The sequence below is a fragment of the Mauremys mutica genome, chromosome 3 (assembly GCF_020497125.1).
Source record: "Mauremys mutica isolate MM-2020 ecotype Southern chromosome 3, ASM2049712v1, whole genome shotgun sequence".
Taxonomy (NCBI): Eukaryota; Metazoa; Chordata; order Testudines; family Geoemydidae; genus Mauremys; species Mauremys mutica.
The window spans coordinates 161,366,469-161,383,121 of record NC_059074.1 but is presented as its reverse complement, the minus strand read 5'-3'; the positions used below and the strand labels follow the sequence as shown (position 1 = coordinate 161,383,121).

The 16,653-nt window shown below is 37.5% G+C and overlaps 1 protein-coding gene across 3 annotated transcripts in view; it reads right to left on the bottom strand.

The window, feature by feature from the left end:
- Positions 1-2,577: 2,577 nt before the first annotated feature.
- The window catches only part of EPRS1 (glutamyl-prolyl-tRNA synthetase 1), a 60,296-nt gene continuing 46,220 nt past the window's right edge, over positions 2,578-16,653 (bottom strand). For all 3 annotated transcript variants that reach the window (XM_045010691.1, XM_045010692.1, XM_045010693.1), the window contains 7 exons: positions 14,536-14,691; positions 14,200-14,397; positions 13,526-13,699; positions 9,327-9,487; positions 7,886-7,964; positions 3,710-3,774; positions 2,578-2,948 (listed from right to left, as the gene is read on the bottom strand). In XM_045010691.1, coding sequence (XP_044866626.1) covers positions 2,798-2,948; positions 3,710-3,774; positions 7,886-7,964; positions 9,327-9,487; positions 13,526-13,699; positions 14,200-14,397; positions 14,536-14,691 — 984 coding nt within the window. In that variant the 3' untranslated portion in view covers positions 2,578-2,797. The remainder of the gene's footprint in view (positions 2,949-3,709; positions 3,775-7,885; positions 7,965-9,326; positions 9,488-13,525; positions 13,700-14,199; positions 14,398-14,535; positions 14,692-16,653) is intronic.

Below are 16,653 nucleotides of genomic sequence, written 5' to 3'. Positions count from 1 at the left end.
TCAACCTCAGCAGAGGAGTCATTACTAGTGTCTCCATAGCAACCAGTCTAACAAGTTAAACAACTAGTTTAACAGAAAAGGTTGGACATAAAGAGGATTTATCCCCAGAAATCTTTGATGCCAGGAGGAATAAAAGGTGCTACCATGGATGATTCTTCTCTGTTACTATGCCACATTGATCAAGTCGCAAAAGAGAAATTGCTTTGATCTCAGCTAAAAAATTCTATGCTTTGTGAATAGGTTTCAATTGCCAATAAGTATTGTCATATATTGCTGTCTGATGTGATACCTGATCCTCTTCTTTTCTGTATTTGAAAAGATAGTATCTTCTCTCCCACTAATCCCATGTATATCAATTTTATATTCTGCTACTAGGCACTTTATTTTCATGCTATTCAAAAAATTGGCAGAACCTCAGCCTGTCTAAGCTCCACCAGAGACTGATAGTTCAAAGCAGGAACAGTGCTAACCAGACAAGCTATTAATGGATGTATAACAGAGTATTTCGAATTTGATCTAAAATTCCAGTTTCCATATACATTAGTTTGAGTCCAGTATCATAATCAAATAGCAAGTTTTAAAACAAATATAATTAGAGCTTTATGAGGCAGGCACTATGTCCTCGTATGCATCTATTCTATAAGAGTGGGAACTTCCCGATTCAAATTGGAGCCTCTGGGCACTACTGCAATAAATATTATATCTTACTGGGTAGATTCCTGCAAGGGCAACATAGATATGAATTGTTGCATATGTCAAGATCAAATGTAACTTTAAAAGTGATTCAACATAGGGTTTTGTTTTGTTTTTTTGCAGAGGGGGAGGGATTTTGGAAATGGGATAGATACAAACACTTCAAAGAGCATAAGACAACCATTGACTGACAGGGATGAGGAAGAAACTTTGTTCTGAGCAGTTTACTCTGCAATTGTCCACATTAAAAAAAAACCAACCCCAAACAACAAACTTGCCCTGAAACCTGGTGCTGACCACTATCAGAGACAATAGTACACTAGATGTACCACTGATTTGATCTAATGTTGCAATTACTATGTTCACTTGAAAACTACTTACTCTCTCTCTCTATATATACATATTTATTTATTTCTAGCTGATCCATTTTTAAGTTGAAACACAAATAGTACCCCATATCCCACTGATGCATGAAGCAGCACATGCCGTGACCATCTCCTGATTGCTATAATTCTGCAAAAACCAAAACCATGGGACTTGATTTCAAAGTTTTATCAGCACAATTTTCTCTTGAGCTGAGAACTTGTCAGATGTACTTGAAAGAGAGTTTTCCCACTGTTTGAAATAGTATGGAAGAAACAGTAATTGGTACATACATGTGCTTCTAGGAGGTTCAATAATACAGTGAGAAACCTGGCTAGTCTCCCATTAAAAAAGCCATTGTATTGTACTTATTCATTCTGAATAAGAAAGACTAAATCACGGACTCACATGAAGTGAAAATAGCATTTCACTACCTTTTGAAAAGCTGAGAAGACTATAAAAGTTTGGGGATAAGGCTCTAAGTGAGTTTTGCATCTAAGATTGCCAGAGTTCACATTTTTGTGCATGAGAAATAACCCCAATCAATTTGGAACCCAGGAGACACACGCAGGAGACAAGCCTGTGGGAGGGTAAAACTCCACTTCAAGTTTGCTGAGTTTCTGTCTGATTCTCTCTCCAGGATGCTGGGTTTGGAAGGAATGCAATGGACAAGCCCACTGAGCCTGTGCCATCTGAACTGCACTCCTAGCCATTGGCTAATTCCTCCCTCCCTCAGATATATCAGAGCCCTATGGTGAAGGGAAAGTGCACAGGAAACTGGTGCGAGAAGCAGTAAATGCCAAGTGGATTTTCATTCAGAGGTGTCAGAGCAGGGAGCATCTTGCTGGCTCCACTCACTCTTCACACCAAAGGACTGAACTCCAACCAACTTAAGACTGGAGACATGGCTTTCATGATCTCCAGAGCAACACGCTGTGGAGGTGAGGCTCATCCTATTACTCTGGTTTGGGGGCTTTGCTGACCCATGTTACTCCCTCTCTGCTTCATTCAAAGGACTTATACATGGGAGAGAGGAATGGAGGTAAAAACAGGATATTTGTGAGGGAACTTGCCAAAATATAAAACATGACAAAATATTCAACACTCAATACCATTGCATCTTCAAAGCACTTTACAAGGGTTAACATTCATCAACCCTTGCAATATCAATGAGAGACAAGTAAACATCTCCAGTTTAGAGATTGAGTAACAGAAATTAAGTGTCTTGTTCAAAGCCAGGCACCTAGTAAATTAGCGGCAAGTATGGTTTAGAATTCTTAGCTGCCAGCCCTTTGCTATAACTAAACCGTTATCACTGTAAAATATACAAACACTCCATGGTGCAGAATAGTTTAACCATTACCCTTGTTTAGTTACATCATCTACAACACTTCAGGTTTTTCGTCACAACTCTGTGTTTTGTGTACATGAAAGCGCACACACCGTCCACAACCAAAAGAGAAACCAAGCAAAGAAAACCCAAATCTTTCCACTAAACACAAAAATAAAGATAGAACCATGTTATAGCTCACAATACGTATTTATTATTAGAGATGTTTACAGAAAATTCTGAGCAATACTGCTAGTCTAAGACTGACGACTGGGGTTTTTTACGGTTTCTTATGGCTTTGTTTTTTGAATTATTTAAAAAGTCACAAAACTGATAAGATCTGGGGAGATTTCAGTCTTATTAAAAAAAGTTGAGTTCAGAGATAAGGAACAAGGTGTTTTCGCTAGTAACTTAGTAACTACGACCAAAGAGGGTGTAGAACTTGGCGGGGTTCTTGCCACAGACACATTTTGCTCCATGCTTCAGCTCGCAGAGAGGTTTGAAGGGGATGCAGAGACTTTTTGCTCCCATGGACGGGGCACCAGGCTCAAGATCTTGATCCCTGAAATAGAAAGCAAATTTAATATTCTTAATTCCCAAAAGATTTACAAGAAAGAAATCTCACACACAGTAAGTACTTCATTGAGTAAAAACTTTGAGGCTAAGGGAGTAATAATGCTCTGTCTTGGAGTACAAGACCCGACCCAAAAGTGAGAATCCTATGAGGAGGGTCTCTTTAAAGCAGTGATACTCAGACTGAGGCTCGTGAGCCGCAAGTGGGTCTTAAATGTGCTTCCTGTGGGTCTTTGCAGCACATGATATTAAAACATTGTGTGATTTAATTAACAACCAATCAGGATATTTTTACTACATTATTAACCAGGCTGTCCCTAGCCTCTGTTTGCCAGAAGCTGGGAATGGGCGACAGAGGATGGATCACTTGATGATTACCTGTTCTGTTCATTTGCTCTGGGGCACCTGGCATTGGCCACTCTTGGAAGACAGGATATTGGGCTAGATGGACCTTTAGTCTGACCCAGTATGGCTGTTCTTATATTCTAACCAACTGTAGTTGATAAAACAACAATATTCTGTCAGCCATTTTGCTGTGAGAATAATTTACAGTAATATAATAAATGAAACTATGAATTCAAACTATTGTGGCTCTTTTGGATAATGAAGATTGGTAATGTTGCTCCTGAACCACTGAGGTCTGAGTATCACTGCTCTAAAGAAATGTTACTTTCATGTTGTTTTATACTCAGATACCCAACTTGAAAGTTAAATATAAGTTCTCTTAAATTCAACAGTTACATAGTTTACCTGGCAGTAGTTTTCTTGATCCAGTCCTCACACTCCATTTCCCCACAAAAGGGAATCTGCACAATCTGAAATGAAAGAAAGATGCAGAGTTTATACAGTGAAAGCAAAACAGGCATTATTTTAGGAGAGACTCCCAAACCCTACCATTATAGGTCTAACACTTCAGACATTGAAGACCAGATTTTTGATAGTGCTCAGCACCCCAACAGGAATCAAATTTTCAAAAGAGCACAGTGGGAGTGGTTGAATGCGGAGCACTTTTGACAATCTGGCTGCATAATCATGCCTAAATGAGCTGGTAGGTGGAAAGCTCTTCTGAAAGTCGGACATCCTTTTATTGTAAAGCAGAATAGTTTACCTGCAGTCCAAAAACTCAGTTGACAAAGTTAGCTCATAGAATCAAAGAAATGTAGGGCTGCAAAGGACCTGAAGAGGTTATGTAGTCCGGCCCTCTGCCCCATTCTAAACCGGAAAGGTTCAGCTTAATGATAACCACAATCAAAAGGTCAAATTAATACAGCTCAAAAGGGTTTTTATAGCCTTTTCATCCTGAAAATATATAGTGACAGTTGCCCCTTTGTAGTGAAATGCAGTAGAACTCTAGCGTAAACTCACACCAGAATTTGAAGAGTGATGGTTGCTAGCTTATTAGAAATTTAGCAACAGGATATTTTAACATCTATGAAAAGGTGTCAAAAAAAAATCTCTCTCTCCTTGCTCTGGATATGTAGGGTATTTTTTTTAAAAGAAAAAAAAAATCTCGATTCCCGTATCTCTATTGGATTACAGAGGAACATCTATTTACGTACATTAAAGAAATGCTTTCCCAATGAAGTTTCCCATTATAATTTTTAGGATCAGTGCTATACATTCCTATTTTCTGAGGAATAACATTATGAAGAGACTTATTTCAGTATTTTCATTAAGGTAAAGAGAACTGTCACCAGCATATTTTCTTCTTACCTAAACACTAAGAATGAACATCGGATATACAAGACAAGATATTAAGCACTTAGGCAATACAAGATACAGTAAGCATATTGTTAAATCATCTTTAACCACTTCAGCCCACTTAAATTGTTCAGTATTTTTAAACTTAACCGGGGAGCAAATTTCTGTTTCAGAGGTATAACTTCTAGGTTTTCCAGGGATGTTTCACTTAATTTTTTCACTTCATGTACTTTAACAGAAGAAGTTAGGAAGTGTTACTGTAAAGCCAAGAAGATATTTTTAAAAGATTATGGAAAACCGAGGCAAAGGCAACAGCTGAAAGTGAGTTGCTAAAATGCCAAAAAGTCTTAAGTGCACATTTGCTCCATATACTCCTGTTCTCTTCTCTCCCCCACCCCCCACCCCCCCCAAGCCTAAATAAATTTGTTGGGCTGTGTTATGCAACAAACTTTCCTCTTTTGACAAAAGTCCCATTTAGTCTTTGGGGAAATATAGATTTTTATTAGCTTTTTTCATTTTATGCAATTTGGAGGAGGGACTAGTAAGTGTCTAATGTTAGTGCCTAATATTCTGTGCTTGTATTGATCTTTCTAGTTTGCTAAATGTGGGTTTTGTTTAAGTGCTGTTGTAGATCATTCATGCAGCTTTCATTAAACATTGCATGTAGTTATTACTTAAGACACAAAAGCAAAGAAGTCCACATCTCAAAGATTTTATGGTCTAAGGGGTTAATCACACCAAATACAGGAAGACATGGGAAATTAGCTTGGGAAAATCAGCTTGGGAAATCTCCTTTTAGACTGTGGTCAATACAACATAGTGAAGTTTTAATTAAGAGAGATTTGAAATAGAGGGTTTCCATGAAAAATTACTACTTTTATATACATTACCTGCTTTGTACAACAACATACAAAAAAAGGACACAAACGTTAATATATACGTGAGATGAAGTGCCTCAAACTTTTAATTCTTCAGATCCAGGTACTCAGATAAGAGCTTGTAACTTCAGAGGTGGAACGTTTCCTTTTCCAAATCAAAGATGTTCACTATACTGTTTATTTTCCATGTCATAAAGTGTAACTAGTTTAGCTGTTTTATTTACAAGTTTGAAATCTATGATCTAGTACTATCCCACATGCAGAGCTAGCTAGGTTAGTAATTTCTCATGGTGCTCTCCAGCATCTGCTTCTGAATAAGAGAAGGGAAGTGGGGTGTTCAAGGTTGGACATTACTCCCTTCCCAGCTCATCTTCACAGAAGTAAGAGTTATTGTGATTTGGGGCTTTGATGTGGAAGGAAATGTCAGGAGATCCTGGTAAGCCTCTAATCCATAATGAGAGTTTGCTCACAATACAATTACGTTTTTTATATATTTACTTTAAGCTGCATTTTTGCTTTTTATAGATTTTTTCCTTAGCTTATTTTGTAACTAAGGCTATGTCTGTACTGCCGCCTGTGTCGTCAAAACTTATGTCACTCAAGGATCTGAATATTCCATCTCTCTAAGCAACAGAAATTACACCAACATAAGCATTCGTGTGCACAGTGCTGTGTCGGCGGGAGAGCTTCTCCTGTAGACATAGCTACTGCCTCTCACGGAGGTGGGTTTTTTTTTTGTTTTTTTTCCAATGCTGACGGGAGAGCTCTCTCCTGTCAGCATAGTGTGTCTTCACCAGACGTGCTGCAGCTGTATTGGACACCTCTGCCGCTGCAGGGCTGCACATTAGACATATCCTAAATTTCCCACATCTTCCAACATTTTGGGAAAGCCTGCATTTTTCACGTCTCTCCTTTGTTCTGTAGGCCACCAGAGGCCGAGGGTGGTTTTTAAAAGCATAAATTGATGTTGCTTCAATATATAATAAAATGGTTGTGATTATTTGTGGGAGGTCTTTATACCTAACATCAGGTAGGCCAAGCCGGCTTTGGAAAGGGTTTGCATTAGTGAAATGTTACTTCAGAACTAGCTGGCTGAACGCAAAAATCTTTTTGAGAAGGTCCAAAATAGCGATGTATATTTAGCTTCTGGGGTGATGGCAAGTCAGATTTTTTTTTTTTTTAAACCACCATATTTTGAGGGCAGAAATATATCCCAATCAAGGTCAGGGTCTCTATAGCGCTAGTTGCTGTACTGACACACAGAGTCAGACTCTTTGAAGAGTTTACAATCTAATTTAAGACAATATGCCAATGAGTTTGAGACACACAAATTACAGGAAAAAAGAATAAGGGGGTGGATGGTGGTAAAAGTAATGCATGAGTTAGCTAATAATTTTGTTTTTTTTCTATTCAACATAAATCCCACTGGCCCTGTACCAATCCCTTAAAGAACATGTTCAGCAAGAGTGTATGGTCATTTTAAGAGTAGAGCCAACTTGACACCCCACATTTTTTTAACAACCTTTTTTTCTTTTGTATTATTTCTCAGTTGAAGTCTTTCACCAACAGGGAATCTTAGTTGTTAACTAGATGGAGTCTTCAAGAACTTTTATTCAAATGTTTTCACATGCTGGGAGATCTGGGTAATAGAACTTCAGGAATAGGATCTCATTAAGTCAATCAATGGTAGTTCAATGTGCACCTCAAGGGAAGAATAAAATATTTCTTAAGTATTAGAAATACAGTCTTAATCGCTGATCTAAACTTCAGTTGCTCCACCAAAACTACAATTTTTCATAAGTTGCTAGTGCCCTTACAAGGGAATTTAATATGACTCAGTCCTGTTATATTATCAATTATTCTGATGATCAGTCTTAATTTCTTGATGCCCAGCACCTGTCAATGCACTCAATGGCTTCTGTTCATGTTAGAAAGGCCAATTTTCATTGATGCAAGTAGTACGTACTTTGGACTTTTTTTTTTAAACTATTTGTAGGGGAATAATTATAGTATTTTATCTTAATCCGAATAAAATATATTTGTATTAAGATCTGCTAAGGTCACTGCTTGCTGAAAAAGCAGTACACTCATTTTAAATAAATGATGTCATTTGACAACAGGTATGTAAAGTTGCTCTAATGCCTGAACATAATATTTTAAAGACTAGTAGTGTGGAAAATTTTAATCAAAACTGTGCTCTAATATGCAGATAGCAACCAGAACTCCTGTAGCATTTGGGAAAGTCACAGTTTGTTGGCAACCTCTACATGAAAAGTTCTTCATGTATGAGCAAATTTGATTAAAACTTATACTTATTCAGATTTCAGTATATTCAGAACGTCCTTACCTTTCCTGCTTCAAGTTGTTTTTGAAAGTCTTCCATATTATTGGCCACCACCATATGATTCGTTAGGTCTTCAAAAGCTCTAAGACAAGAAAATAAATTTAGTAAAGACAGACATGAGTATTCATCTTCTAAATGAAGTCACCATCTGAACCAAACTGTGCCGAGCCACCAAACACCAAATTACAAGAGAAAAAAGTACAAATACGGAAGAAACTTCTTAATCAGGATATTCTTCTACAGCTTTTGTTCCTCAAAGAAGAAATTCTGATGAATTAAAAGACAACTCTCTCTTCAGGCTGTTGCAGTTCCATCACACTATTAGATAAGCCCAAAGGGTTGGGAGATGGCACTACTATTTGGTTTGCAACTGAGGTTAGTGTCTGAGTGAGTACAGCAGGGGCAGCTGCAATATGCTCAGCCTATACAGCTGGTGTGAAAAGAACAAAATACTAGCCAAGAACAGGCAGGACGGCATGTCATATGTTTTCAGCATGTACCACGGTGTGAAGGGACTGAAAACTCTGGCAGAATCAGCAGGAGATGAAGCCACAGAAAAGTTAAGCATCACCACCAGATCACCTCCGAGATGTGCCAGTGAAGTTGATTTCCTGGTTAAGACTGCTGTAATTGAGTGGAGGGTACTATAATAATGCTTGAAAGCTAAATCTAACTCTCAGGAATATCAAATCTCATTTACCTCTTTGAGAAGATAATTTTCTGACATTCAAACACCTTAGTCAATTGATACTCCAAATATAAACAGGTTTATATCATGGATGACCTTATAATGTCTTCAAATCAGAATAGCAGGACTGTCTTTACCACACTTGACAACCCTGCACCTCACATATACAGACCTCAAGAATATGAAAATCATATTCTTATGCATCACCTTATTACAGAGATTTTCCATATGTAGTAACTACAGATACAATTTTCAAAAGGGCCTAAGTGAGTTAAGAGCCTATGTACCAGTGAAAGTCAATATGATGTAGGTGCCAAAGTGTCACTCATTTTTGAAAATGGAACTTGGGTGCTTTTGAAAATTTTACCTTAGAGCTAGACGTAAGCACCAATATTATCGAAGAATTTTGGTTTTTTTGAACAGATTCTAAAAGTCTTCCAGCACTACAATTCTGCATAGTATTACTGCATCAAAAAAGTACAGGGGGCTCATTTTTAGATGTCAGTATCATATCATAAGATCTGAACTTGAAGGGTTGCTAACATTTGAAAATTCTATTTCACAGGCACATTTGGGAAACTTTTTGAGACCATCAGAATGAGCTTCTCAAACTGAAAAATGAAACCGTGCACAAAGACGACTTGTCTTGATGACTTTCTCTCCAGTTAAATCTGAATATGAAGAAATCTCTTCTACAGTTAAAATAAAGTCATTTCAGTCACAGATGCCATATGATTTATTCCCTTGTAGACTAACTTGTTATAAAGGTTAGCATGGATCTCCTCCAAAACGTGTCTGAGTTTATCCTCTGCCTCATGTTCAGCGAAGGTCAACTTCTGTCCTGTGTCTCTTCTGACAGCTACAAACTGACCGTTCTTCATATCTCGTGGTCCCACTTCAAGCCTGATGGGAACACCCTACAAGCAAAAATAATGCAATACAAAATTAGTGTAAGCTGCAACCAGTCAGTCATTCTCAAAAGAGTATAGTTCATCCACTAGGATGCTTTTTTCAGTATGGAGTCACTTGACACATGATTTTTATTTCTCTTTGTCTCGCTCTCATACAATCATATGATTAACAAGAGAATTGTTTTGCTGTCTTAATACCTGAAAAAATTCAGGATTGGGGCAAACCTAAAGCTGTACTGATTGTTTCGCCTTACCACAATACTACTGCAAGGTTTTTATGAACTCGAATTACGCTCATTTTATACTCCTCTGATAGTGTTTGAAACAGTAAACTTCTTTCATTTGGATGATTCCTTTCCAGATGACGCTATACATGTGAATAAAAGATGGCTACCTATGGGGAGTTCCCTAGAAAAGCTCCCAATCTTTTGCACGTCTCCTGGACTTAAGGTATTTAATTTTACTTATGTGTTTAAGCACACTGTTCTTCTATGGACTGTTGAAATGGAAGTTACAAAGGACCTGTTATAGCATATTGCAGTATTGTACAGTGCAGTATAATAAATAAAAGGTCAAATTAAGAGTCCTTTTCCTTAAACAAAAAATAAAAACAAAACAAAATGCTTTCAGTATGCTAAAATACATACAATATCCCTCCCAGCTAAGATCCCAAAACAATCTATTTAGATTTACATTTTCAGCAGCCAATCAAGAGGGAATAATTTTTGTGGATGTGGCTGTTTACTTAGCTAGCCCAGGTGTTAGGCCTTTTCCTTTCTGAAAGAAATATAGATTCTCCCACAGCAAACAGAATTTTATTGTGTTCAAACAATGTTGTCATGATCAATAATGCAGTGGAATCACCACTTTGTTTTCAATTGCTGGAAGTTTGACCTCCTTGAGGGTAAAAGAAACTGAAAGAAAAGATGAGGATTAGAAAAACCTTTGCATACCCATGCCCAGACTGGGCTACCAGTGATGGTGGTGGGAAAGAGAATCTTGAAAAGAACTTTGTATATACTTGTTTATCCAAGCTCCTCTTTCACATGCAACCATCCTTACCCGTGTGCTGCACCTAATGATTATTTTTTCAGGTGGTTGTTGATTTAAGTGTTTGTTATGTACACTGGCATGTCAACCATATTTAGACACTATTCTAACATAGCTAGAATACAATTGACCTAATTACAGAGGATTGTTAAAATTACAATTAAATATAGGTTTACTAATTTATACCAAATATAACTCTTCAATAAATGATTTATTCTAATATTGGCCTGGCACAGAGTTTTAAAAAAGGTTCTTGAAAACAGCTTCACTAAATGTTAATACTGATGGTGGCGGAACACTTGAAGGCCTAAGAGAAGTTAATTACGTAATATTTCCATTGCTTCTTAAACCTTATGACAAAGGGCCTGTGACTTCTCATCTCCTTATACACACAGGGAAATGTTTACTTCTATTCCAAGCCAGATGTCAAGGTACCAAAATGCTATCAGCACCTGGCATCATATAAACTTGTAACAATAATATTGTTTTTTCATCTACAAAATGCCATTTGAGATTCTGGGAGAATACCCAGTATCTCCACCTCTTTGCTCTCAGGCTGGTCTACACTACATACTTACTTCCATATACCTGCATTGCTCAGGTGTGTAAAAAATCCACACTCCTGAGTTATGTAATTATACCGAACTTAACCCCACATGTAGACAGCACTATGTTGGTGAGAGAGCTTCTCCCAACGACATAGCTACCGCCTCTTGCGGAGGTGGAGTTAAGCTGAAGGGAGAGCTCTCTCCCGTCGCCTTTGAGCATCTTCACCTGACGCGCTGCAGCTGCGCCGATGTAAATTTGTAGTGTAGCTCTGCCTTAAGACTGATGCACCTCATTAGTAAGAGGCATGGAAATGGTCACATGCAGAGTCTGACTTAATGAAGAGCAGTGCTCAGCAAGTGGACGCTGCAAAGGGATTGAAGAAGCCACCATAGAAGCTACCTGCGACCTTCTCGCAGACTGAAGTCTCTTTGCGGGAGTCTCTCACACAGCTATTGTCAAAAAACTTTTCAGACTGTAAGGTCTTTAAGGCAGGAACGGTCTCCAAAAGTCTATAGGTGTCCAGTGCAACAGAGCAGCAAAGACACTTAGCACCTCTGGACACTACGTAATTATACAATATTAAACAAGTCAGCAAGTTGGCATCCTCCAGAACCTCAGAAGTCTCACTTGGAATTTAAAACTAAATATAAACCCTGCCCTCTCCCCGAAAAAAAATACACGTTTCCTTTCTAGTTTGTTCATGGTGAAAAGCACTTCTTACCCTGTGAACTTAGTGGGGTTAAGCAAAATAGGTGCTGTTTTCCTGTAAATCACAGCCTTAACATCATACCATTTTCATATTGTAATATATTCTGACAAAAAAGTTCTCTCTAGGATAGCAAGCTAATGCACTGGGCTGTCTTCTCTGGATACTGAGGTTGAAATTCTATCATACTTTGCAAACGAAAAGAAAGAGAGACTATCACCAAACAATTTGGTATAAGTAGCAGATCTCTGTTTAAGAGGTGTCAGACTGGAATGGCATAAGTTTTGTAGAAGTCAAAAGAGGTCTATAAACAAAGTTGTGTGTGAAAGCTCACACAGTGCCTGCCTATATCACACCAGGCTCAAGTCAGCACAAATTCCCCTCAATTTTGTGAGCAAAAAATTCAAACACTTAAAAATAGAAGTATTTATGAATCTTGTTTCATTACTGCAACTATAAGAGAGGGGGAAATGGATTCCATACTGGGAGCACAAACACTCAAATATTAAGTCTCTTACTTCTCAAAATGGCTCTGGAGTCACATTTTTCATGACATTTTTGGTTGCACTTATGAATCATTTATAAAGGATTTATAAACAGATTTTTAAGCATATCAGAAGGTATTATAATAGATGATTGTAAGCTAAGGTAGTAATCAACCTATTGCCTCTGTTGGACTCTCTCTAACAATTAACTGTTTATTATAACCCTAATCTATTAACCTTTAACACACTAAGAAATGGAGCTTTAGGATAAAGTGTGACATTTTCACTCTTTAGGTGCAATGCGAGATTTTTTTCAAGACTCTTTGGACTGCACAGGAGGTTTCTACATCATCTTATACTGAAGTTTGGCATTTGAACATTTACACAAACATCCAACTCTAATGCCATAGAGCCCCATTTTGTCTTATTGTAATTTCTCATCACTTTCTGTATAGTGTAATGTACATTTTATTTAATCGCGTTCTTGATACTTGGTCTGCTTTATTCTCTTCGCTTTTCAGATATCTTGTTTTATATGCAGTTTCTCTGTTTTCCTGAGGACTGAAGCTACTTTTAACCATAGTATTTGAGTGATGAAGTAGTTGCCTTTCTGATAAATAAAAAGTGTTCTTTATTTAGTGGTACCATGCAAGGCCATCTTGTATTTTCCATTCTGCTCAACTAGGATATCAGTAGCTAGTGTTACTCTTGGTGGAATTTTACAAATGTGCAATGCAGAGTTTTACAGAAATTAATGTTTTTTGCACAGAATTTCCTTTCCCCCCACAGAAATGGGCTGCAGTGCTGCTGGCCGCAACTAGGGACCGCTGGACCCAGCAAAGCCCAGGTCACACATAGAAGAGAGTGCCAGAGGGAGAAGGAGATAGCTAGAGTGTTCAACAGCTGCAGTCCCCCTCACACCCTTAAGGAAGGAGGTGGCAGTGCAAAACAAACTCTGTGCAAGCCTGGAACCCAGCATCAGGCTGTTTCTCCCTCTGGATCCTGGGCTCTGAGGGGTAGGGGAGCAGGTGTCTGGGCTGGCAGGGCCCATGGATGGGCTCAGGGAGGGGACGGGTGTCTGGGATAGAGGACGCCCTGGGGCTGGTTTTGGTGGGGGAGGGGTGGTGGTGATTCATGCTGTATCAACAACAATTGACCATTTTTCAATGGACTTTAGACAGAAGATATTTGCCTGCAGAGAATACAAAAAAGTCCACATGAACATACATTAAGATCTACTGAAAAGAAATTTACCTTAAGCTCCCAGTGATTGAACTTCCAACCAGGTGAATAGTTGTCTCTTAAGTCAGCACGAACGCGGACATTGACACAGAGCAGCCTTTTAAGATATTCATTACATTTCTTCATCAGTGCCTCTTTGTCCTCTTCAGAAAGAGAATTTGTGATGCCACAAGGAATAATTACAACCTGTGACATGACACAAGTAAAAAGAAAGAGATACATACAGTAATGGAAAAAGTTGTTCCCAATTATTGTAATGTACCATACCAAAAATACCAAAAGAATCAACCTTAAAGTGTTGAGTTGAGGATGTGGAATGTTTAAGGAAATAGTGTTGTGGTGCTAAATCTGGTTAACGTCTTTCAAAACCCCTATTTAAGAAACTTTTTCACCAAGTATTACAAATAATCTAATTTTGGGTAGCTAGACAAGCTATAGCTTCTAAATTTTCTATCACAAGTAATATAACTCGAGAACCAACCTGATAACTCTTACTGATTGCATACAGAATGCTCTACAAGTATTATTTTCAGTACCCCTACATTAAAAAGAGTTCTTTTCATCAGGCATCCAATAGAAAATATTGATTAATCCCATTGCAAGACAGGAAAGGAAAAGAGGTGAGGTTGTTTGATTGAGGTAAAGTTACGCCATCTGAACCAATTAGACAAGTCATTTTTACACACCTGAACACAAGCTACCCGAGGTGGTAGCACCAAGCCCATATTATCTCCATGGATCAACGTCATCACACCAATGGTCCGAGTTGAAATGCCCCAAGAGTTTTGATAGGCGAACTGTTTTTCTCCTGGTATCTTGGGATCTTCAAATACGATCTCAAACATTTTTGAAAAATTCTGCCCCAGATGGTGCGATGTTGCTCCCTGAAACAGACACATATAGAAGAAGTCTCTGCTCAATAGAAATTTACACTGACTGCTAAGTGTAAGGTCAGCAACAACCCTTTTTGCTGTCCTTTCTTTCAAAAATAGTAAAAAAAAATTTTATGTATTAATATATACCTGGATAGCTCTTCCACTGGCAGATACATATGCTTCCACAGTGGTTGTATAGTCTCCACCTGCAAACTTCTCTTTTTCAGTTTTTCTTCCTTTCACAATAGGTATTGCCAGGAGTTCTTCATACACCCGAGCATAGAGATTAAGAATCTGCAATACCTATGATTAAAACCTTTAAGTTACTTCAGTGATCTGGATTTACTGAGTTACTCTTCAAATATTTTCTAAATCCAAAATATTGCTGAATGGCGTGACTGGCCTACACCTGAACATAAAAACCTGAACATCTTACTTGTCTTTTCTCTTCAAATAAAACTAAAGAGCAATGTTATTTTTTACTCATTTTGAGGTTTTGTAGATGTTTTCTGTAAAACAAATATTTAAGCCTAGAAACCATTAAACAAAAAGGGTCATTATTACACAGGTGTCAGTCGGACTCCATATGTGATTAAGTGCAAAACAGAAATCAAAACAGGGATTCAAACCTTGTTATATTTGAAGATACGGCATATCATCCCTGTTTGTGCACGCAATGTATATTGAAAACTGAAAAGTCAATCTATTAACTAGTTTGTCAGTTATAATTCATTATAAGTTGATCCTTTAAGAAAGTGAGAATCCTGTGTCACCTCTTCTTTAAATACACCTCTACCCCGATATAACGCGACCTGATATAACATGAATTTGGATATAACACCGTAAAGCAGCACTCCGGGGGGTGGGGTGGGGCTGCACACTCCAGAAGATCAAAGCAAGTTCAATATAACGCAGTTTCACCAATAATGCGGTAAGATTTTTTGGCTCCCAAGGACAGCATTATATCGGGGTAGAGGTGTACTAACTTCAGACACTTCAAACTTTCCAGGTAGTTGAACTGCACTGAGAAGTCATGCATATGATATACTTGAAGAAATAAAGTTGTGTAGGCCAGGAAGGATTGATTTAAAATCAACAATTCCAATCATTACTTAAATCAGCAAGCAGGAAATCTTGATTAAAATCATAAATCTTAATTATTTTAGATTTGTACTTTTTAGTAATTTTTCTAAAGAAAGATTGATAACCATTTAAAACATGTTGATTTAAAACTATACATAGCCTTTACACTAAATTTGGTACTACTTTTTGCTAACCAGGAGTATATACTGTATCAATAATATTTAGGCAATTATATAGCCTAACTTTTTTCTAGATTAAAATTTTTAAGTCATTTGTGTCCAGACCAATTTGAATGGAAATTCAAATTCCATTAAAATGTACTAAAATACATTAAGGTTTTTTTATTAAATAAAACTACCTTAAATAAGCTAGATACATAAAAAAAAGTTTATCAACTGATAATATATCTGCCTTTGTTTAATAAATCAGTTCTGTAGTTAGTGATCTGAATTATTATTTCTCGTCACCCAGTTCAAGATTCTATAAACAAGTAGATTGAAGCCTCTTACACATCGTTTTCATGCGTAGAAAGGAAGAGGAAAACAAGCTTTTCTGCTTTTTCAACTCCCAACCAATTTCTTAACTTTGAATGAACAAGTCATTGAACTGAACAGTTGCAGGAGAAGCTATTGCTTTCAAAAGCTGGGTAGCGCTTCAACACACTGGTTCTGGTGCTTAGCCAGAAAATTTTTACTAGCTTAATGTTTTATGTTGAATTTAAATTAGTTCAATAGATTATAACACAGCAGAACCTCAGAGTTACAAACACCTGGGGAATGGAGGTTGTTTATAACTCTGAGATGTTTGCAATTCTGAACAAAATGTTATGGTTACTCTTTCAAAAGTTCATGACAGAACATTGACTTAATATAACTTTGAAACTTTACTATGCAGAAGAAAAATGTAAACTGCTAAAAAATAATTTAACATAATACTGTACTGTATTTGCCTTTTGTGTGTGTGTGTGTGGGGGGGGGGCATAGCTTGCTGTTGCCTGATTATGTATATCCGGTTCCAAATGAGGTATCTGGTTGACTGGTCAGGTCACAACTCTGGTGTTCGTAACTCCAAGGTTCTACTCAGAGTTTAGGCTTTAACATAGGTTGCCATTTTCAAATTTAATAAAAACTATTTAATTTAAATAAAAACCCCCAAATTAAAAAAGTCCAATTTTTTTAAGTT